We start from the raw sequence: 24046 nt of genomic DNA, 5'->3' as shown, positions 1-24046 counted from the left end.
CCCCCACACGCACCTCCGACCCCTCAGCAATGGGCTCGCCCGGCTCCCCCCATCCCCGGCGGTGGGCGGTCCCAGCCGCTGCCCGCCTCAGAGCGGCGCCCGGGGCGGGGCGGGGCGGGGCGGAGCGGAGTGGGCGGGGCCGCCCGGGGCCGCCCGGGGCCGCCCGGGGCCTGTGTGGGGAAGGAGCCGCGCGGCCGGGGCCGGGGCCTGGGCCTGGGCCTGGGCAGGGGGAGCGGCGGCGGCGCCTGACACCGCCCGGCGGCGCCATGTCGGCCCCCCCGAGGAGCTACAACCCCTTCGCCGAGGAGGATGAGGAGGTTGCGGAGGAGGAGGCGGGCGGCGCCGAGCGGCAGCGCTACCTGCAGCGGGAGGTCCTGCGGCGCTCCGCCGCCACCGCCGACAGCACCGCCCGCTCCCTGTCGCTCCTCTACGAGTCGGAGCGGATCGGCGTGGCCGCCTCCGAGGTGGGTCCGAGGCACCGCGGGGTGTCCGGCGGGGCAATTTTCCTTCCCTTTTTTTTTTTTTTCGTTTTGGCTGTTAGTGAGGGCGGGGAAGCCCCTGCTGTTGTGCCCCGCGGGCCCGGCGCTGTCACCGGCTGGCGGCTGGGCGGCGTTTCAGGGCGGTGTGTCAGCGAGGAGCGGCTTTGTGGGTGAAGGGGGCTTGGGTTTTACATCAAAAACCTCCCTCGGGTCCCTCCTTACCCCTACAGCGCCAAGAGCAGAGCTTAGCTATGCTAAACTCCTTACTAAGCCTTATTAATGGTATTTATGCCCATCTGACTAGAAAGTTTTTAGCTGTTCTCTAATTAATTGAAGCGTTTGCTGGCTTCGTTGTTTACCAGGCGCTCAGTTTCATCCCGATTAATCACTTCCTTCGTGCTTACGGGCTCGTTCGGGAGGACTGTTTGTGTCCAGGCCCTCGGTAATAGGGAGAGGTCCTGCCCCTGGAGTCACCTGCCCGGGGGTTGGCCTGGGCGAGCCCAGCGCGGCTGGGAGCTGTCAGGGCTGCGCTCAGCGCTTCGGGGAGCTTCCTGCCTCGTGATTTGTTTGTTAAAAACAGCCTAAATGAGGAATTAAGAACTTAGTCTTAACGCAGGGGTAATGGTAGAACAGAAATTGTGTGGGCTTGCTGCTTGAGTGAGAAAACAAGCACATTTAACAATAATTCCCCGAGCTTTGGACAGAGTATGAGCACAAGTCCTTTGCTTCCCACTAGTGTTGGCTGTGGGCAACTCTGCGGCCAAAATTAATCTCAAAATTAATCTTTGGATTACTTTGGAATAGTATTTGTGCCACAGAAATAGGAAGTAACACAGCTGTGTATATCAGAATTTCTAAATCTTGCACTGTTAGCCAAAAAATTATTCTTGCAGTATGAAAAATTCTAGTTGTGTTTATTTTCTTCAGTTATTCTGTTTATGTTATCTGGAACACCCCAGTAACATGAAAATAGCATCCCTTGTTAACGAAGGTGTCATTCACAACTAGAAGTAGTTCTAGTTTCCGCACCATAAACCTTTGAATTTTCACTACTTTGCCCACGGAGAGCAGATACAAACATCAACCTGACAAGCGGCCAATACAGAAAATTCCTGGCTCCCCTTTGTAGTACCTGTCAGAAAACCGGCATCGCACTGATGAGGATTTTATAGCTGGTTAATGCTACAGCTGACTAGCAGCTCTTGATTGAAATGCCCTGGAGAAACAGGAGTGAGTGAAAAGGCTGCACCCCCTTATAACTCATCTACATAGATTGAAGGAATGCTCTTATTTTTCTTCAGAATATCTGTTAAAAATATTTGATGTTTCAGTTTATCTTGGCTTCACTAGCTGCCTTTTATCTGTCAATATCTATTAGGAGCTTGTACGTCAAGGAGAGTCACTGAAGCGCACAGAACAGATGGTAGATAAAATGGACCAGGACTTGAAGACCAGTCAAAGACACATAAATAGCATTAAGAGTGTTTTTGGGGGCCTGGTTAACTACTTCAAACCCAAACCTCCAGAGAGCAAGCCAGAGCAGAATGGCACTCCTGAATATTATGCTAACAGTAGGTAAGGAAAATAAACATTTCACTTGGGAATGATAGTATTTTCTTGGGTTCTAACAGGAGACCTGTCTGTTATCAGAAATGTTCTGAGAGATTCTGGATCTAGAACAGTTTTTCTGAAGTAATTCTTAAAGTGGAATCTTTTTCTCCCCAGTAATCTGTAATTAGATTATTCTGTTATCAGAGTCCTGGCTGTCTCCTGTGTGCGTGCACACTTATGTTACTTGGTCCTTCTAAGTACCAGACTCCTGGGGAGAGGGTCTCTTCACCGTGTCACCAGTTTTATTCGTGTATCTTTCCCCTAAACTCCTCACCTAGTCCATTTACATTTTTAACTTTTTTTTTTGAGACATTTCTCACAGCATCTCTGAAATGTCACCAGAAAATCAATTACAGATTTGTTGATTCTGTAAACTCCTGAGATGGTGTCTGGTTCCCTTTTTCTTTAACTCCGAGAAAAATATTTTTGCATCCCTTTATATTTGTAGTGCTTCTAGTTAAATATTATGTATGTTTCACTAGTTTTTATTAAAAGCTGTAAACAAAAATGAATCGCTGTGAAAGTACCATGTCTTACAGTACTTGTCTCTCTTCAACTGAGAAATTTGTGTAAAGCCTGGTAATGCTGCATGGATTGATTTATTTTTTTTTTTATTATTATTTTTTTAATTGTTACTATTTTTTTCTTTCCTTGCCCCATCTTCCATTAGAGAGAATGAATAGTTTGCCTCCAAGACCGAAGATATGGTTTTGTTCTTCATATCAAAGCTTACACTATTTTCAGCACTAAAGCAACCAATTCTGCTTTCACTGAATACATGACAATAATTTATTGTAAAGGGACTTGTTGGATTAAGTCTAAAAAAAATATTTTCTTGGATAATTTTGATGCCCATTCTTGTTTAATGGATTTAGAATGAAGCCTGTGGTCCATAAGAATGTTTTAATTTTACTCTCTTTATTACCAGATTAAAAGAAGCAATGATGTCTAGTAAAGAACAAGAGTCAAAATACCAGGAAACTCATCCGAATTTAAGGCGGCTAGATAATTCAGGTTTGTTAACTTTATTTTATACTGAATGTCTGCCATCAAAGTGGAGGGAACTTGCACAGTGATGAAGGCAGAGATCCTTTACCCTGCCCAACTGCTGACTTGCATTGTTACCCAACTTCTGCAGATTGTATCCCAGTGTTTGTGACTTTCAACTCTTGGGAACTGTCTGCCCCTAAATCTCTTTATACCCATCCTGAAGATGTGAAAATTTTTACTTGCACGTGGATTGTATCTAGCCCTTCCTGCGGGGGATTTATGCCATATGCATTAAAGACTGTAGTGCATCTACAGATGTAAAGACATCTAGTGCTTATATTTGCACAGAGGCGACTTTGGCCAATAATCCACATAATGTACAGCCAGCCTTGTCCTACATTTGCCAAAATGTTGACTTGTACTTTCAGAGGTTCTTCTTTTTAACCATGGTTTGCCATAGTTTTTGTATATGTTTTCCTTGTTATTTGAAATGTGAACTATAACCCTTCACAATGAAGTCCTTACTTCATTCGCACAAGGAAGCATACAGGGTTTGGTCTTGTTCCCCGTTCTTAGGAGTTAACTTTGGATTACTTTTATGTACAGAGTAACTGTTACTTCTTAAAGTGAAGTTTAATTATTTAGTTTAGTGAGAGTGAGAAAGCTTCAGGTTATCTTTATAATTGTAGCTCTGTAAGACAAGAAATGCTTTTTAGTAACATCAATCTCCATTCCACTCCGTATAATATTAAAAGTCTGACCAACAGAGGGCAGAACTAACTCTCTGGTGGGTTTACCTGAGGGAGGGCTAAATGCGGATAGAAAGCAGGTAAGCCTATTTTGTTGGTTGTGGGTTTCTTTTGTTTTTTTTCTCCCTCAACTACCTAGCAGAACTACAAAAGGCAATTCAGAAGAGAATAATTATAGCTTAATAACTGTTAATCTTGAGCATGTTCTATAGATAAAGAAGTTGGACTGCTCTTGATACTCTGGCTAACAGGCGATATGATTACATGGCATCTGTAGTCAGACCAATTTTTAATAGCCCTTCTAAAACCTGAATTTTTCTTTCTATCTTTTTTATTGTGTAATATTATGTATTTTATACTCTTGGCAGACAGTGATTTCAGCAACATAGATTTAGTTACTTCAGTGCAACGGGATGCCTATCCAAAGAATCAACATCTGCGAGCTTACCACCAGAAAATTGATAACAACTTAGGTAAGTGAGAAAATTGAAGCTGTTTGACATAATACAATTTTTAATTTTTGGTTCTCAAGCCAGAGAGAATTTCTAAGCAATATGTTCCCAAGAAGCATTTTTTTTTGGTATAGGTCGCATATGAGCTTTGAGAATAACAACAACATTTACTTGTAGACTCTTTCAGAACTATAACCATGACAGAATCCAACATTTCTTTTGAGGCATGCATTATTTGAATATTTCTATGCTGTGGGATGTCTGTGGGTCATCTATCTGCACATATTAATAACAAATCTGAGTTAGAAATACCTTTCAAATGAAACCAGCTAGAAACAAACTGGGTAGGATGCCTGGAATAGTATAAATCTCTTATGGAAACCAATACACTACTGGCATCATTATTTTAACTCTTCTACATGCTTGTGCTTTAAAACTATTAGATTTTGAACTGCCCCTGAACAAAGAAACTGGGAGAAAAACTACACCCAAAGCATGAATCCTCTTGGATCACAGATTGACCATAAAAAAAAAAAAATAGTCTTACTAAATGTGAATATGCTAGCAAGTTTCTTTTATTTGAATGAGAAAATGGTGCTGATGTATCCCATAACACTTGTACTCAGGATATGAAAATATTTCTTTGAATCATCCTGTAAGTGACTGGAATGTCCCTGGGACAGGCAGGTTAATTCTTCCATTCTGAAAAAATAAATTATTAAACAGATACTAATAATATTAAGAAAGAAATAATGCCCCATATTGACAGCCAGATTAGACCAGTATGGATACTTATATAAAGCTTACCACCTGTTTTGAAAGATGCATTCAACTTATCTCATTGACAGTTAAAACTGAGATATTAAATTGTACATCAGTTTGAACCCAAAGAATTTACAACTGTGTGCAACTTTGAAAAAAAAAATGCAGAAAACAGAACAATCAAAAGGCACTAAATATTTCACATGTGAATTTGTTGCATTTCTTTTTATTACTTCCAAAAATATTCAGCTGATGTTCTCTTGTTTTGTGGTATATATACAAAGTGCCTCTTTGCTTACATGTGTCACTGTTTAGCTGACCTAGAAAGAAGAGATTGGAAGGAAATCAGAAAGGAATAGATCAAAGAGAAATAATTAAGTATAAGAGTTAGTGGAAGCACATTTGTTGTACTCCCAAGCCATGCAAAAACTTACTAGCCTCAGAAGCATTTGTACCAATCAATCACACAATAAAAGAGTTTCCTTGTAGCCAAATTAGAAAATCTGGAAATTAATTTTTTTACATCTGTTAAATAATTAACTGCTTAAATTTTAAATGTTCAGTGTATTGATATCTCTGCATGAAGATCGTTTTAAAGGGAAAAAAAAAGTTAGTGAGAATATTGTGTATATCGACCTGAGAAAAGATGTATCCCAGCCTTCTATAAAATGTTTTTAAAAGTGAAAACTATATTGCAGGATACCTCATGTTATAAAGATACGATTTGGTTTTAAGTGTTTAACTTTTAATGGGAAGAAGAAGGAAGTGATTACTTTCTGATAGTAATTCAGTAGCCATGTCAAAATTTTGCTGCCATCATTATTAGAGAATACTCGGACTTGAGCAGTCTTAACTAATGTTTCCTAACTCCAGGTTTTGGAGAAGAGGGAGTCCTGATAGCATCCGTTTAAACAGTGTGCTTTATACTGCCTTGAATCCTTACGGTCAATCTCTCTGTTGACAGATGAGATGTCTTCTGGGTTGAGTCGTCTGAAAAACCTAGCTCTTGGTCTGCAGACAGAAATAGAGGAGCAAGATGATATGCTGGATCGGCTAACCAAAAAAGTAGAGACACTGGATGTCAATATTAAAAGCACTGATAAAAAAATCCGACAACTTTAAAGAGCTTATAGAAATTTTTGTCCAGCATTAGTTCTTCTTGGATGTCTTATCTCAACAGATCTCTTAAAAAAAAATCTTGGACAATATCTATTAATTTTTTTCTGGTATGTTATTGATTTTGTTGCCATTAAAATTGCATAACCTTAAGTGCAGCATAATACCTAAGTTTCTTTATAATGTACATAGGAAAAGCGCACACTGAGTAAAATCTCTCAGCACTCTATTAATTCTTTTGTGCTGGATACCTTTCTCAATTGCATTACTGTGTGTTGTGTGCGTGAAGAATTCGGAGTCTACAAAGCTTCAGTGTCCTTGGCCTGAAAGCTGTGATGAGAAAAGTAACTACATTTTGCCTCTGTTTTGGGGAGGGGTCAGGGGGAACAGAATGTACTTCTTTGTTCAGAGCAAATGTTGCTAATTCTGTTTACCTACAGCTATTTAAAATTCTGAAAAAATGCCGATTTCCAGCTGTAAAAATAATTGTGACTGTCCTCTGGCATTTCTGGGGCTTAAGGAACAAACTGTTCTATGGAAGTTGTAAATTGTTAACTATCAAGGGTGTCATGCAGGAATGATAAAATCCTCTGCTTTTTCCCTTTCCAAAGACAACTTTTCCCAAGAGGTGGATGAACAGTGGTGGTTATGACTGAGTCAGTGAATGCCATCACCTTTATGCTGTTATCAGTAAAGATCTACAGGGGTATATTATGGTTTACACAAAATCTTGATTGACTGACAGAAACCCAAAAGGTTTGGGTAATATATTGTCATCATCTGATTTTTTTTTTTCTGCCCTTTCTCAGCTTATTCAGGTAGGTGGTTATTTGAAAGTAGTTTCCATTTTAGAAAAGAAGAATTGGTCTAATACTGTGTGAACAGATCATAGATCATTCCTTAACTTAACATTTAGTTCAAATAAAAGTGATTAGGGAGCGAGTAGATGCTGTGTCTTCCTTGATAATGTGACTGGTTTTAAGACGCACAACTATGATTCGCATACTCCTACATTGGCTTAGCAGGTATAAAAAGCTTCTGCAGATTAAGAAAGGTTTAAAAAGTTTGAGTCTTCCAGATAAATGTTGAGCCTTCCAATTTGTTTTATTCTTTATTACAGTAAGTATCACTGTAGAATAAAATAATTACAGCTCTACTCCAACCTGAAGACATGACAGGGAGAACTAGATGTCTGTCTTGAAAACAAATAAGCTATTTCAGTTTGGAGAAGGCCCCTGTCAGCATTGCAACACTTAAATATCACAAATGACAATGAGTGACTAAGACGACGTCATTTCTTTGAGCTGGTACCACATTATGTTATGAATTAAATTAAAACCCTGATGTTCAGGACTGTCAAGCTTGCATCTTTCATGAATATCACATTCACAGTTTCTCCTTTCTTTTGTAAAAAGAATTGTTACCTTGAGCTGACTTGCTATAAAGTGTACCTAGTTTGTTAAGGAAGCATAGGAAAACTGAAGCCTTTCTTGTTTTACAGTGTCTCCTGAGAGTTCACTTGTAGAAAAATAAATCACTAAAAAAAAGCTACACTTCTTGAGCATAGTATTATGAAAAAATAGGCATATATTCCTGGGCTTTCTAGCAAAGTACAATTGTGAATTAGATTGAAAGTGAGCCTCGGTTTCTCCTTACCTTACTGGTGTCATTGGTTTGGGTCCCTAAAAAAGATATGCATCATGGAGACTTAAAACTTTATGAGCTATTAGCATCTCTATTTGCTTTTCAACTTTCACTTTACATGTCACTTACACTCATGTGGAAGCTTGGAAAACCTTATTAATGACAACTTATCTACTTTTGTGTGTGTATATCATAATTAATTCTCTTTTACTCTGTTAGAATATTTATGAATTATATGATTTAATGTCTCAAGAAGGTCAATGGATTTATTTAGGAAATGATGCCAATCATTAGTTTTCAAAATCTCTAAGTATCTCAGTGAAGGAATATTGAAATTGAGTGTACCTGTTTTAATTTTGTATTTGACTCTCCCCTTTTTATTAAAGTAATTAATAGTAACACTTGCATCTTAAAAATGATATATCAAGTCTGTTGAGAATAGAGGAGATTAAAAAAAAAAAAGCACAGTAATTAAAAACATTCATTTTAATTTGAAATCTGCCTTTATCTGTATGCAACTATTTCACAATTACATTTTTTCCAAAGTTAGACTTTGGTAACTAGGTTGTAGGCTGAGGTTTTCTCCACTAAGTCATGGTTAATGAAGGAAAAATGCATCTGGAAGATCTAGTTATGTTATGTGTAATAAGAAATGTGAAGCTTGAATCCAAGCAAAAATTTTGATTGATTTAAAAGTATGTTGTCTTTCTGATGTAAGCTCTTCCTTTTTTCATTCTGAATTGTTTCATGAAATGGACTCAGTTTTTTTGGTCAACAGCTTATTTGTATCAGCCTGCATTCTGGATTTCTCTTGATGCCTTTGAAAACAAAGGCAAAAAAGAGGAATAAAAAAATAAATCCTATTTCTGCTTTGAGAACCTCATGATCCAAGCAGACTAGAAAACCAAGATCTCAGCCATGTGGAAGTTAGAGGCCTAACATTTCATCTCTCCTAACAATTCCATTCACAGTCTCAGTAACATATGTCTTTGTTGTCTTGCTATGTAGGCTTTCCAGTGCTATTTATTTGGTTTTTTTTGAGAAAACATTTGTTTTCTTGCTAGTTAAGCTTTCCTGCTCTAGGCATTATTTTTGTTTTGCTAATAGCCTTGTTTTAAAGGACTATTTCCCATGCTGAGCTTTCATTGTGGGGGGAAAAAAGATTGTGCAAGGTTATAAATGAGTATCTGCTACAAAATGAATTTTCTTTCACAACTTTCATAAAGATGCTTTATACTTTCTGCTGATAAAGAAGTTTAATTGATGTGAAGAGAAAACTCTATCTTGTAATAGTGATTTTTTTTTTTTCTCATTAGAGTAACTTTCTATCCTGCAGGAAAGGGAAATTTAAAGGAAAAAAAACACATGAGTTTTGCCTTTCCAGGAAATGTCACTTTATATATGTTATGAAGGACTTTCTGCAACTTTTCTTACTATTTCCTGATATGACATAGAGTTTTATTTCTTCTTGGATACTTACCTTGTGTAGGGTTTAGGACTTTCAGAAGGCAGCAGTGCTAACTTGATAAGCTAAATAAATTTTTGCCTAAATATTCATGTTGGCATAGAAGTGGGTGTCCTTGCAGCCACATAGCTCTGATTAATTTTATTCTTACTGGCTTGAGTAGAAGTTTAATACTAAGGTCAGCATAAGAGACCAAAAAATTCTTTTCAATCTTCTTTATAAAAGGATATTTTCTTGCTTCTCAAAATTTGCTAATAAATTTCGAAGAAGTATTAAGTACTGGAAACGTGGTAAGATATGTTCTAAAAACAGAAAGGAAAAAAAAGGTGGGAATAACCAGATACCTGGTTACTAGTTTCCTCAGTGTATGTGATTTTAAATTGCTTGAGTGTTGAATTAAATACTGTAACAAATGATACGTAGCTGAATTTTCGTCTGTACTGCAAAGATTTGTTGCTGTGCTGAACTCTTTTGTCTTACTGAAATCATTGGGATGCTATATTGTGTCCTATGAGGACGTAGCAAGGCTGCCATCCAAAATTTCTAATAAAAACTACTGCCTTTATTTGGTTTATATACAAATGCTGTCTGTAATCAGCTGGCCTTTCCCTGAAGAAGGTTTTACAGTTGTTCTGTTTTGTTTTTTAATTTGTAAAACTTATCTGAAATATTTGGCTGCCTAGTATTTTTTGTGATGACACTTGTTAAATGGTGAAATAGAAAATACCTACTAACCACTCCGCCTTCTAAACAGACAGACTTTCACAGGCATTTTTTGAGGCATAATGTCATGTGGAGGAGATGTATTAAGTTTGACTCTGAAATATTTGGGGCTTAATTTTTAGAATCACAGGTAGCGTTAGTTGTGTCTACAGCTTTTTTTTTTTAAACAGTACTTTAGTTCTATACCACCCAGCTATAACACTTCTTCTTTTATTTAAATGCTAAACTGGACTGTACTTCATCAATTTAGGAAATTAAATTAAATAAGTGTTGAATGGTAAGATGGTCAATAAAGGTGCTTATTGTTAATGGAGAGTTTTTGCATTTATTTCCCATAATTCTTTCATTACAACTTCATTGATACTTCTGTCCCATAATAAGATCTGTTAAAATGCTGGGCATATTCTGTTAATTTTATGTCAAAATGGAAATCAGTTTGCAGCTGGTAGGTTTTGTTTTCCTGAAATAAATGAAAGGTATTACCTTATTAGGTGGCTCTTGAGTAGGTTCTCCTAGATCCTGAAAGAGGAATGCAGACAAGCATTCATTTATGCAAAACCTTAACTTGTGCAGACAAAATAATCCAAGATGTTGCTTGAAAAGTAGTCTTGCCATAGTGCTTGTTATCATCTGGAATATCATCAACTGGATATATATACGTGAAGAAGGCAGGCAAGATAGGAGTAAGGCAAAAACAATTGTACATAAGGCAAAAACAATTGTACAATCTTGGAAACTTAAAAGCCACAGGTATGTAATATTCCTGCGTGGTCCCAAATTTGCTGATTAAGTCCTCAGAATGTCTTGACCTTTAGCTAGGTTCTTATCTGCATGTGAGAAGAGGAACTTGGCTTCTGAATTTCTTTTTTTTTCCTTCATAATAGAGATTTAATTTTCTTTGATACCATGAAGCCACAGAAGTGCTACTACAGAAGCTCTGAAAAGGGAAAGTCAGAATGCTAGAGAGATGATTGACAGGTTTTTAAGATTCAAAGAACTGTTTTCCTGCCCTTGTGCTGAGTTCTCCAACAGATAGGAACTGAGAGCTCTTCCATCTCTGCACCTTACTGTTGCATATAGAAAAATCAAAACAATGCCAAGAGTACAGAGGAAGATGGTAGACAATGGAGTGGTGTGGTGAATTCTGAGTCTCTGCTAGAAATATTCTTAGCTTGCTCTACTTGCATGGAGAATTGGACAGTCAGAAGAGAGAGTATTTCACACTAATTAGTTCATGGCTGGTCCGGCATTTCAACCCTTTTGTGCTTTCTCAAGGACTTCCTTTCTTACAATGCAGTCTCTGCCTTTCTGGGAAATGAGAGGAAGGGGGTGGTAAAAAAGATGCTCGTGCAAGTATGAAAAAGTGGGAAGAGCAGGTACTGTGCTTCTGCCTGTCTGTCTTTTTCCCCTGCGTCTGAAAAGCAGCTTGGTTTGGTTTGGTTTTAAAGGAGGGAGTCTTACAATTTGCATTTTGGTTTTGTACATCGTATGTTGTACATTGCTTCCAAGTAAATATGTATCTCTGAGATCCAGGGATCTGTGGATCCAGAACTGATGGGCTGATAAGGGTTACTTGAAAGAAAGCAGGGAGGTACCCCCACGATAAACAGTCTGCCAAATTGGGAAGACCCCTGGAGGGGGGCCAGGCAGGGTTTTCTAAATACAGTGACTCTGGAGCCCTGCCTCAGCTATAAAAAGTCTAGATGGATTGTGACTTTGCTGTTAGCGAGGCAGAACCTTCTAGAAAATGGCATTCCAGCTCTCTCTGTGAATATTTTTTGGGAAAATAACTGTCTTCCTTGGCATCTGGATTCTAGTTGATCCTTCATTTTCCTCTATATTAATTGTAAATCTGTTCTTTCTGTTAACAGATATCTTTGGCAAATGACTAAGCTCTGCCTGTAGATCAGTACTCTGAAAAACTGCTAGACTTTCTATTGCTTAGAAGAAACCTTTGCCTGGCTTCAGTGTGTCTCACAACCTTCCAAGGCCAGCTAGGGCAGCAAGAGTATGAGGAGTGCCACTGAGGCCATGCTGCATTCATTAACCCTTCAGCATAGAAAGATAACGATACAGTCTGGAATGTGTTTGTCAATTAGCCAGGTGCACATCTGCCCTAGGAAGTGAGAAATCCTGCCCCTAAGTTTATAATCTAAGAAAAGGTATGTTATGACTTGTGAGGAAAAATTAGAATTTAATTGTCTTCCTCTGGCTTTATTCAACAAAATTTCTTACTGACATTAAAAGTTTTGTAAAATAGATAAAAATGTAAGCTATTTACTCCATTTTTTAACCTCTTCCCTACATTCAATCAAGTTATTAATGTAACATTTTGCTTCTTCTAGCTGATTTTTTTCCTACGTCTTTTCCAACTTCTTCCTTGTTCTCTTATCCTTTACATTCATCCACTGTCCATCTTACGGGAATGAAAGAGCTAACTGAAGGTACTTTTTTTCAATACAGTCTCATCGGTATACTAATTCTGCCAGTCTAATGCTGCGTTGAGCTCAGTTATGAGGGTACTAAAATTTGACGTTTTTACCCTAGGATTTGAGCTCCAGATTTCTCTTAGAATTTCTGTGTAATACCAATGTTTGTTTGCATCCAATATTCATTTGTTCTGTGGGGTTTACTGGCTAGTATGTTTGAGTGCCTTTGAAGAAAAATTCCTGCAGGAATTCCCTTGTGAGAGGTAACTGAGAAGGGTGGTAATGCAGTCAGTCTGTTCTTAGCTTCCAGTAGGATCCACAGTAATGACAGTACAAAGTTACTGCACACTAACACTCATGAAGTCGATCTTAACTGACTTATTTTCACTGTTGCCTTGTGTCTGGATTGGCCAATCTATTTATGTCTCTGCCTACTGGTCCACTTGGATGATGATGACAGGATGTTCCTTCCCTTTTCAAGTGATGACTAGGCAGAAAGGCAGCCAGGAAATCCATCAGACACACATGAATACTAAGGCTACAAAACAGTCATGTAAGAAAGCAAAGGTTAAAACCTGATTGCATCCACCTGCCCATGGAAAGAGCTTTGGGAGGGAGGGACAGCATCACCCTGGAACAATGCATGCAGGATGATCTGGACTGAATGTCCAAGGACCTGTCAATTGTAATTTGACTCTTGTGGAAAGCCAAGAATTCTTAAAGATGGGAATTTGATGGAGACTCTGAGACAATTCCAGATTCAAAGTTCTGCAGCCTTCTGCCCTGAAAATACTTGAGCTGCTAACAACACTGCAGAGGAGACCTGTGAGTCATTTCATCTGCTTCGTTGTACATTTGCTGTGTTACAGGCTGTTGACATTTCTGGCTTTTATTTTTATTCCTAAAGTGGCATGAAGTAATACAGTATTAGATAGGAGCTAGCAGTATTTGTGGGTGCTGATCCTCAATCCTTGCCTTTGGCATTATCCCCACCTCACCCGATGTGCTCAAAATGGCAGCAGTCAGTAACAATGCCGCAGCCTGCTTTGCTCTGGCCAGGCTGCCAGCTGTGGCCTCCCACCTCCAGTCCACAGGCTCTATGTTCAGTTGTGACTCACAGAGATACAGAGAAAATATTAATTGGAAAATACTGTAGCACAAGATGGAGAGAAGGATATTGTTTCCTAAAGGACATAGTTGCAATAATTTAGTGATGCGTTAATTTTTGTTGGTACACATTTAGCAAGAACTAATGCACCAAAACTGAACTGCAACAATAAGCAAAGTGCAGGTGGGAAAAGTGTCAGAGTCCTGTTAACAGTGCATCAACCTTTAATAACCACAGAACAAATCAAATGTGCTACAAACTGGCATTTATGGCACAGCCAAAGTAGCCTTGTTCTCGATATTTAAACATGGTTTTCTAGATACATAAAGTGCTTTAGTGGTGGTGCTTCCTCCCTCCTTTAATTAGGTGGCAGTGTCTTCCCAATCAAACAAAAACATCAAGGGGAACAGTTGTGCTGAATCGCAGCAGGTGCAACTCTACTTTTTATGTATGTGCTTCCTCTTAATGCTTACTTGTATCACGTAGGGAAGTCTCCTCCCGTATCAGTACTATTTTCAGAAATCCGTTTAAGTTGTAGTCCAACTCCTCTATCTGATTTTACATCACTACTGACCCTGAAAAATGTGTTATTTTTCCTTAGCCATAACCCTCAGCAATTTCACGTGCCATCCAAGCAGTGCATTCATTACTGAAATTTGTATGATTTAATAATTTCCTGGCACGATGATCCCAAAACATGTGGGAGGGAAAATAGAGCCTGATTTTTTTTTCCATCTTCAGGTGTTTATTTGTTATGGACTAAATCCCTGTTCTTGACCCTTTTGAATAGCTCTTTGTTGAGCTGTTTCCACTCCTTGTCCAGCTCAGTGCGTGAAAGTGGATGGTCAGATTGTCATCCTTGCAGCTGAAAGTGGTGGAAAGGAAGCTTGTTCTTAGGAAACTGATGAACCTGACTGCTCTAACATTTCCAACTTCAAATTTCTGGAGCTGTTTTCCTTCCTGCAATCTCCATAAGCTAAAGACTTTTTTTAATTGCTTGCTTTACTAATGGGTGTTTGAAACACAGCACTGAGGTCTTATTCCCCTCTCAAGATAACATGTGCTATGCTGGGTTTACAGCAACAGCCTGCCAGACACCTGAGGACTTCACCAGCGCCCAAGAGAGGTAAGCTGAACAGCACAACCAAAGCAGCTCTTCACTATGGGGTAAAGCAGGACATTACTGTTTTCCTTGTATCGTTAGACACCAGCAGCCAGTGGCAATAACAGAGCAGTGGAGCCTGGGTGCGTTAGAAGGCAAGAAGCTATGGTCCTTAATTGAAAAATGCGTGCTTAAATTTGTGCATATTTCTTAATCGTGTTGAGAGTCATATTAAAACCATTAAACTTCCTTACACCTCTGTGGTTAGGCATATGTAGAAATACTTGCTGAGTCAGTCTGATGGTGTTCATGATCTGCGCGAATCTGCAGGGAGTGTCTTTGCTTCCTCAGGTCTCTCAAGCATCAGGGTTTTGAAGCCAAGCCCTGTAAGAACAATTTTAATTTGGTATTTGAGAGAACCACTAATTCCAGTTTATCCTTCCTCAGAATAGTGATAAATAATGGAATTGATAACATTTGGAGATATTTCTTAAGCCTCTACCACCTTGTTATATACCTGCCCAAAACTACTTGAACTGTCTTTCAGGAAAAAGAACTTCTGATGGCAGTCTCAGATGTTCTGTTATTTAATTGTTCAATTATTTATAGGCCATGTAGTATAAATATATAATTTCGTTTTGACTCTCATCAACTGCTCTGCCATTTTAGTACCTCTGTTGTAGTATGGAGTGACTGGAAGGTTGCCAAGTAAAAGGGAAGTCTGTGTGTGAACAGCCGGGAGGGATAATATGTAAATCTGGTGGAAAAAGGCAATTAAAGGCAGTGTTGAGATATAATGGAAAATAGACAATATTGAGCCTCATCAGAAATACCAACATAAACAACAGCTACTGTACAAAGTCTCTGAAGTGAACTTTGTGGCTTTAAATAACTGCATTCTACAGAAAACAGATGGATTATGAAATCTGTGAGCAGACTTCCAGAAAACAGCTTGGTCTTCAGGAACATGTCCATGTTGATGTTCAGCATATCCTCCTGGCACAAGGGGACAAAAGGCTTCTTTTCCCTGCTGTTGTATTTACATAATAGAGAAAGGAGCTGGAAGGTTGGATTAAGTGCAAGCCAAATATAGCTGAAAATAATACTACATGTCACATGTAACTATGAATGGAAATGAATAGAGAGGAAGTGATATCTGAGATAAGCAGTATAATAAATGCTAGCTCGTTGCTTCGTAACCCAACAGCTGAGGAGGTGACATACTGATCAAACAGAATCAGAAAGCCCTGACTAACCACAGCAGGACCATGCCAATAGCTCACCAGAATCTTGGTATCACCAGCCAACACAACTGCATCATTTTTGACAAGAGTGGTTAGACTGAGAGGGGACGGACCGTTCAAAAGTGTTTAACTTCGTATTACAAATGAGGATGGATTCACGCTGTATTTTAATCCCATGGCCTATTCTTGACCATCTCTGTTTTGGTATCATTGATCAAACAGCTCAACATTGAGTTTCCTGTATTCTAGCAGATGTCTATACATCCATTTGTTCTCCTGCTCCATGAATGAGTACGATCAGTTGCAGCCCAGACATAGCAAACCAAGCTCCCATCTGCAGACACAAACTTGGCAATATGCACTAACTGAGCATAGTTCTTGCATCAGGCAACACATCATGTGCTGCCTCAGTCACATTCTTAGCTAGAAGAGAAACATGCAGATATTTAAGGATCTTTGGGAGGACTCACAAAAGTGGTGTTTCTTAATGCTAAATGTGGTTCTTTCAATTATTTAGCTCTCCTCTTCCAGCCTATCCAAAGAAACAAAAGAAGAGCTGCTTATTATTCTTAACAGTTATGTTTCAGTCCTCATAAAATGTAAATAGATAGAAACACACAAAGACAACTTCTGATGTGCTCTGGCAGCACAGCCTTACTTGATCCAGTATAATAAATACACCTACACTAGGCTCTGGTTGAGTTTGAGCAAATGATTTATGGATAGCCAGGAAGGAAGACAGAACTCTGACACTGGGACTAGAAATCATCTCTTTGCTTCCTGGATGCAGTATTACATGATGCAGAAAGAGGGAGGCAACAAAAAGCCACTACATAACTAGACCTCTACACGTTCTTTTTGAAATCAACACTCTATTAGATCACAATATTCCATGATGAAGACCAAACATCTTCAACGTATGACCACAATATGCTAAATAAATGTTTTAACTAGCACTTTGTGTGTTTCTCCCTTTTATTTTTGCATTTGCTAAAGACACTTTACATATTTGGAACAGCATGGTTTGCCAAAAAATGATACTGCTTTTTTATGTTGCAGGCACCTTTTAGGCCTTTAGAAAAGCAGGAAGTACTGAATACTTTTTAAATTCAGGAAGATCTTTCTAAAAGGTACACATTTCTAAAAAGATTGGACAGCAAATTCCCTCTTGTGTTTGTAAAGGCTGCCTCTGCACCAGTTTTTTCTCTTTGTTTAACATCCCCGAAACAAGCAGTACCAGTTACGCTGAAAGCACTGGCATAAAGGGGCACAGCTGCTTTAATCATTGCCTCATCTAAATTTATTCTACTGACAGGTAGCAAAACTGCTGTTATAGTGCTTCTGGTAGCACTGGCAGAAATACTTTTAAAGGCAAATTTTTTGTTTAGACATTTCATTATGAGGACTTCGACCACATAAATCTGTACTTACCTACATTTTATTCTAGCTTAGCAGTCTTGTTATTTTCTGAAAAAATCTAAAAGGCAGCAAATGTACAGCTGTTGAACCTCCCTGGGAAATGCCTTTGCGTTGTGCTTGTGTCTCAAAAATTTTAGCTAAGACTGAAGATCCAGAAAAGCCAGTCTATTTTACTCAGGTTATATACGTCACTAGGAACTATGAAATGCAAAGAACTTCCATTAAAACCTGTTCCACAAACAATTTAAGACTGAGAAAACTGGGAGTAAGAAAATTAGGATGACTTCTATCTTGAGCTTCCTGAAATCCTACCAGATAATAGAAGAAAAAAAAAGAAAAAAAACGAACAAAAAAAACCCCACACCTGTGTTACATAAATTAGCACTACATAGTACAATGAGAACCCATTTCTGAAGGGGAGAAGAAAGTTCAGAATGGTCTTTTCAGGAGAAGATTTCTGAACTTATCTATCTTTAAGGTTAATGCAGACGAAAGTACAGATTCCTACAAAAACAGGAATTTGGGCATAAAGTGAACAGAAGTATTTCATGACTAACTAATCTAATGCAAGAAGATGCAAACTTCGGTCAAAGATTTTATTTTTTGATGCTTTGGGTTCATTGTTTCACAGATTTTCCAGTAGGACTGAACTCTCTTTTCAGCCATTCTGTCTAAATAAAAGTCTCCATCCACATTCTTGCTGCCTATTTTCACAAAACTCACAGAAATACAGTGTCTGTGAGCCTATTCATCTCTATCACATGGCTGAATTTGGCCAGTGGTCTTAAAATTTACAATGGTGGGGAAAAAGAAACAGGAAAACATAATGAAAGCATGGTCATAAAAGTCTCATTTCCTTCTGGGGATGGGGGGAATTTGCAGCTGATGAATTTAGCAAGTGTTTCTTTCCAGGATTAATAGAAGGGAAAATACATTGTAAAGGCCCTACAGAAAATTAAAAGTCTGTTTACCATCTGCATGTTTTACTACTGTCCTCTAAAATGTAATGGGGTTTCTGCTTTTCTTGGCTTTATTCTGTTTCCTGGAAAATAGAATGTTAAGAAAATGAATACTGAGGTTTCCTTGTCAAGGGTCTGTTTCAAAGGAAATAGCTAAAAGGCCCTAACAGCCAATATATTCAGTATTCCCCAAATCACCCTATTAATCCGTGATTAGAAAATACTGGCTTACTCAGTCTCGCTGTAGGGCAGAGGTAATAACCAGAAGACCCTTTCAGATTGTTTCCAGCCTCGTATGTTCATATCCTATTTATGCTCACCTACTAGTTATTCTCCTGAATGGTATTTAACCACTCAGCCAATTTAGGCTAAGATTTTGTCTGTTTATAATTAGAGCTACATTTCTGTCATTCCAGAACTAGTGCAATTAGCAACAGATGCAAACTTGATTTATATTAGCTACCTCATTTCTTTTCATTAGCTATATTTTCAAAAAACATGCTCACCCTCTATCCATTTAATGGATATATTGCCAGAGAAAACACTCTGGAGGAATTCAGCTTCTAAAAATGTTGACGTAGCAAGCAGCCCTGACCCAACTGTCACGATTCTGAAGACAGACGTTGACTCCCATGCTCTTTATTCAGCTTTGCGTCACTGACCAGTAGAACTCTGTTTTTACAAGGTTAGGCTGAAGGAGTTGCAATTTCAGCTGCCTTATACATTGCTGTGCAAGTAATTCAGCATCTGTGCTGCACACTCTGGAGAATGCAGGTGTCCAAAGAAGAACCAAACGCCTGTATGAATGCAGAGAGAGCATGAATGTCAGCGCGCTACACAATGACAGACATGGCTTCTTTAAATGGAAGAGCTTCTGGGAGGAAAGACGGGTGTATTGCTTACAAGTTACAAGTAAATTATGTATCATCATGGCATCAGTTCTATGGGGAATCTGGAGACCTCCAGCCTGCACTGCTACTGCCTCTAGACACTTGTGTTCATTTTGACATTAAATACCATCAGAATTCATCATCTCCAGCTGAGCTTTCCATGCGCAGGGAACACAGGATGGGGCTTCACATACCAAGCTATAAATTCATGAAGTGACCTTTATCGAGAACATGTCAGGAGTTAAATCCACCATAAAAGGGGATTTCCTTTAAATGCTAAGTGTGTACAGTGACATGTCCCCACCAGAGAAAGAACTAGAGGGAATTTAAACATTAAACACTCACCTACTGAACAATGCTGCAGCAGAACCTTTGCATTTCAAGTTGCTTTTTCCAAAACATTCCACATACAATTTTTACCAGCCTGCTGTCAGGAATTTGCACAATGTCTTACAAAAACCACAGAAGAACCCCATCCAGAGCCACAAAGTGCTTGATATGATTCAAAGTTCGATGCATTCAATAAGAACAACAGATGGGGCAAGGAGAATTGAATTCCAAGGGAAAAGGACATTACTGGAATGGAATTTTGTACTAAAATGGAAAATGACTCCAGGACACACACAGGGAGTCGGTTCTGGACAGGAGAAGACGAGAGGAGACAGCTCTGAACTCAGCAGCAAGGAGCCTGTTGGAAGGAGAGAAGAGACGGAAGGAAAGGGGAGGGCTTCACTGTCTCCAGGAGACAAACTGGAAAAAAGTCCAAGGAGTGAGGGTGTGGTTTGAAAAACAAGGAATACAATTTCAAACCGGATCCTGAAGCAAATAGGGCAGTCAGTAAGGACCTTGAGATGCACGAAATGTAAATTTTCTTTGTGAGAAACCAAGTCAGAACTTTTGGAGCTGCTGTGATGCTCTGCCTTTGCCGCACCACCACACCTTTGTGCTGTGACTGCTGGTACAGTGTTCCTAAGATCAGCATTTACCTGATAGGGCAAGCATTGATGCTCAGGCTGCTCCAGCCAGCATGCGGCTGGAAACAGATGTGGATCAAACCTTCTACATTCACTGCTGTGCCATGCGCATCGGTTCTCCAGCAGTTCATAGCTGGCCAGCAAAAAGGACGTTCAGGTCCAACCTGCAGACTCCCTGTTACTTGAGCCTTTATTTGTTCGCAACTCATAGGCTCTGCTGTCGACGAGCGGGCACTCTCTCATCTAGGCCAGAATATGTGCAAGTGCCACTTTATTTCTTTACTCAAAACAGTAGAGTGGCCAAGCATTTGTAAATTGAGCACTTCTGTAATTAAACTGTGATTTGAACTGATGTTGTGGAGCAAGACTCTGAGACAAACACTTAAGAGAAATGCATATTGCTTTTCCAGTGACACTTCTTTGGCTGATTCTGTGGGAAGACGACTAGGAACACGCACTATATGTGTAACATTTTTCCATTTAAATAACAGCCCTTCCAAGTCAAAAATGTAGCTCTTCTCAGGGCTGTTCCCAAAGACTGAAAAAGAGCGTCAGGCTGCCATCCATAGGAGGAGCCAGAAAACCAAACCTCTGGAGGAGAGCAACCTCTGAAAAAAAACAGAAACATTTACTAGAAGCTTTTCCATTTGTGCTGTTAAAGGATTGCTAGGGATTACACCCTCATCAGCTCTTAAGTGCTGTGGCTCTGCCATTATGAAGGAGCAAGTAAGGAGTTACTTAGTCTAAGGGGTGCTACCAGAGCAAACATGTAGAGACTTGAGACCCTTTATATTTCCTTTTTATAGACTATAAACTGTAGAAGAAATGCCTAAATAAGGCCAGTAGTGCCTTTCATTTGAGAGATCCCAAACTAAATACAGAAAACAAGGTTAGAATATTCAGCTAAAACATCCACACACACAACCGGCTGTACAAAGGTCAAGATACTTAACTATGGAAGCTTAGCTAGTTGCAAAGTGGAGAAAAAAAGGCAAAATACTTTCCCTATTTTTTGATTTGTGTCTAAATTTCAAACTGTATCAACTAATTCTTTGGAGCTGATCAGGCTGCAAACAATCTAACCCCTGTGAACAGTAAAGCAAGGTGTTATAAAGAACAGATATCTAAACACAACACTATAAAGAAAGCACAAATGAAGAGGAAGACATCAGCAGGCAAAAGCTTGCCAAAAACATGTATACAAAGTAAGATGCCTATTCTACTACAGAAAGGAGGGCATGTTGTAATCAGCACACTTTGGTGAGCTAGGTGTGGGCAGGAAGCATTGTTTTATTAGAACTGGATTGAAGAAATAGAGCAGACCCTTCATTCTAACTATACTTTGAGAGAGCCTTGATTCCCTTAGCCAGTGATTCCTCTGGTACGTGTTAGCAGTTCAGTGCCAAACTATTAAGAATGACTGCAGACAGTAAACAGTGATTTTGTAATCCTTGCTAATAACAATATCTCAGAGACAAACCTGTTGTTGCCATCCTTTGTCACAGTCTTCTTTAAAATATAAATGTAACATAAAAATATACATCCTATGACTATGCACATTACTTAAGAGGTCCTGCTTCATTTATGAAATAGATGATGAAAGCCTGTGGCTCAGTTTTTTTTTTTTTTGTTTTGTTTTTTTAAACGGAGCTAGTTAGCTACAAAATTTGAGAACAAAAGCTAGTGACTGGAGCTCTAGATAAAAATAATTAGCGTCCATAAAGTAATTGTGAGGGAATGCAGTTGGACGGAGGCAAACAGAACACGTTTATTGTACCAAAATGGACCAGTGACAGATCATGTTGTGCAGATGGTCTTGTCTCTACACCACTTTTGACTTGCCTTTGTTTAGAAACCGATAGAGCTAACGCACTGTAAACAAACTGCTATCAACAAACCAATGGAGTAGATGCGACTCAAACCTCTTCTGAGACCATGTAAAGAAAAAACGCTGTCTCTACCTTGGCTCCATTTTCCCTTGCTTTTGAAAGCACAGCCCTTGGTGCCTAAGGGGATATAGACCCCAGATTTCCTTAGGGTTGTAGCAGTAGCAGCACCTCTGTCTCAGCACTTTTTGCCACTATCTAAGGGATTTCCTTGGTCCATTTGGAGACCTTCAGGTCTCCCACACATGGCAAGAGGGTCCCCACGACTGCAGCCAGCAATCACACGCTCCAGGAGAAACCAATATGTCTCAGCATTGTCATGCCTATGATTCCTTTGGAAACCTAACCCAATTTTGGTAATTCCCAGCTCCATGCACTGAAATGAATGAGGTTAAAATAAAATGAATGAGGTTTTAAATTGCAATATATTTGGAATTGTTTTTCTGGTTTTGAGTCTTCAGGGGTCCCTTGTTCAGTTTTTCTTTGCAACCCACAGCATGAGAAACTCATTTTTAAAAAAATAAACCAGAGATTGTCCCATAATTTCATGTTGCCCAGAGCTGGGCTCTCTGGGAAAATGTAAATAACACCATGCTCATGATAAAACTGCTGGAGCTAGCAACACAGTAGCAATCAGTTTTCATCTCAAAGGATAAAAATCAGTTACTGTAATTTCAGAGGAACATAACACCAGTAACATTACCTACATCTCCCCCACCTGATGCCAATGGGCTAACTGGGAGCGAGGCTTTAAAAAAACAAAAAGCGAGAAGGTGCTGAAACACCTGTGTTGGACCCTTCACTTCGTTACTCGATACCTTTCCAATCTGCGATGCCGACTCCCCGGGGGAGGCTCTGCATTTCCCTTCGGAAACCCCACAGGAGCCGAGGGGGCTTTGCAAACCTACCTGCGAGCATCCTCGCCCCTGGGGACCCACCGCCGGCATCCCCAGAGGCCGCGGGGGAGTTTTGGGGGCCGCAGCCTGGGAGCCCCCCACCCTTCTCCTCAGCGAGCGGCGGGAGCCTCGGGGCGCGGAGGGCTGAGCATCGTCCCCGGCCCTGCTCCGGGGGGGACACCCGCCGGGCTGGGGACGAGCTCGGAGGGGCTCCGTGCCACCAAGGGGGTGGAAAAAAGGGGCCGGGGATCCCCGGGGGGGCCGTGAGGGAGCCGTGAGGGGAGCGTGCGGTGGCCGCAGCGCCCACCCGCTGTGGGGAGCGGAGGGGGGGGGGGGGGGGCGCGTCACGTGGCACTGTGTGGCAGCTGCGGAAGGATACCTGACCGCGGCGAGCCGAACGGAGGGGGGTAGAGGGGGAAGCCCCCTCCCCTAGGAGCTGCCTCAGCGGCTCCGCCACCCAGCGGGAGCCCGGTGGCAGCGGAGAGGCGTCGAGCACGCGGGGGTGGGCTGAGGGCTGGGCGGGCGAGTATGTCGAGGGGGAGAGAGAGAGGAGGCGGTGCTGGGAGAAGGGACTATTTATTCGAGGAGCCCCTGGCAGGCTGGTGAGGGGCGGAGTGATCCCGGGCCGGAGTGAGCGGCCCCGAGCTGAGGCAGAAAAGGGAGGCGAGCCCGCCGGGCCGCCGGCCCCACCAGGGCACTGCGCCTGCGCCGCCTCCCCCTCCCCTTCTCCCCTCCCCGCCGCCCTGTGAGGGGTGCTGCGGCGCCCGCCCGCCCGCCCTGCCGCCACCACCGGCCCCTGCCCCGCGCCCCTTACCCCCCGCCCCGGTGGGGAGCTCGCCCTCAGCCATGGCCCAGATCCTGCCCATTCGCTTCCAGGAGCATTTCCAGGTGAGCGCGGGGGGTGGCGGAGGGGGCTCCCCCCCCGCTCGGTCCCGCCCTTGCCCCTCAGAAGTGAGGAGGGGGAGGGCGCTGTGAGGGGCCGGTCGGGGGGTGCCGGGGCCGCTGTGGTGAGGGGAGCCCCGGGGCGGGGTGCCGGGTTCTGTCGCCTCCCCTCATCGCCCGGCTGCGGCGTGCGGGGCGGCCGCGATTTGTGCAGAGTCACTGGGGGACGGAGGTGGGGGAGCGCAGGGCCGCGGGGGGCTCCTCAG

The 24046-nt window shown here is 41.0% G+C and overlaps 2 protein-coding genes and 1 long non-coding RNA gene across 5 annotated transcripts in view; 2 read left to right on the top strand and 1 right to left on the bottom strand.

The window, feature by feature from the left end:
• Nucleotides 1–159: 159 nt before the first annotated feature.
• Nucleotides 160–7697, top strand: SNAP29 (synaptosome associated protein 29). Its single transcript, XM_040577194.1, has 5 exons — nucleotides 160–464; nucleotides 1858–2054; nucleotides 3019–3104; nucleotides 4198–4302; nucleotides 6008–7697. The coding sequence occupies exons 1-5, from the start codon at nucleotides 267–269 to the stop codon at nucleotides 6163–6165; spliced, it is 744 nt and encodes a 247-aa protein (XP_040433128.1). The 5' UTR covers nucleotides 160–266; the 3' UTR covers nucleotides 6166–7697.
• Nucleotides 4835–22458, bottom strand: LOC121079649. 2 transcript variants are annotated; one of them, XR_005825123.1, is made up of 3 exons: nucleotides 18759–22458; nucleotides 10475–15014; nucleotides 4835–5363 (listed from the first exon to the last, which is right to left on the bottom strand). It is a non-coding gene; the product is annotated as an uncharacterized LOC121079649 (long non-coding RNA). The 2 variants fall into 2 exon arrangements; XR_005825122.1 differs by lacking the exon at nucleotides 18759–22458 and having other exon boundaries at nucleotides 10475–17642.
• A 1016-nt stretch (nucleotides 22459–23474) lies between these two features.
• CLTCL1 (clathrin heavy chain like 1) overlaps nucleotides 23475–24046 on the top strand; it is a 37620-nt gene continuing 37048 nt past the window's right edge. Inside the window, exon 1 of one of the 2 annotated variants that reach the window (XM_040577191.1) lies at nucleotides 23475–23786. In XM_040577191.1, the coding sequence (XP_040433125.1) occupies nucleotides 23745–23786 (42 nt within the window). In that variant the 5' untranslated portion in view covers nucleotides 23475–23744. The remainder of the gene's footprint in view (nucleotides 23787–24046) is intronic. The other variant, XM_040577190.1, reaches the window with a different exon arrangement.

The sequence above is a fragment of the Cygnus olor genome, chromosome 17 (genome assembly GCF_009769625.2).
Source record: "Cygnus olor isolate bCygOlo1 chromosome 17, bCygOlo1.pri.v2, whole genome shotgun sequence".
NCBI classification, from domain to species: Eukaryota; Metazoa; Chordata; class Aves; order Anseriformes; family Anatidae; genus Cygnus; species Cygnus olor.
Note: the sequence above shows the minus strand (reverse complement) of the source record. Positions and strands in the feature narration are given on the sequence as shown.

What these genes read in the sequence shown, in the direction of transcription:
- SNAP29 (XM_040577194.1), top strand. Translation starts at nt 267, where the DNA reads ATGTCGGCCCCCCCGAGGAGCTACAACCCCTTCGCCGAGGAGGATGAG. An exon ending in TCGGCGTGGCCGCCTCCGAG is followed by an intron (nt 465 to 1,857) that starts GTGGGTCCGAGG and finishes AATATCTATTAG; the next exon opens with GAGCTTGTACGTCAAGGAGA. An exon ending in GAAAATTGATAACAACTTAG is followed by an intron (nt 4,303 to 6,007) that starts GTAAGTGAGAAA and finishes CTCTGTTGACAG; the next exon opens with ATGAGATGTCTTCTGGGTTG.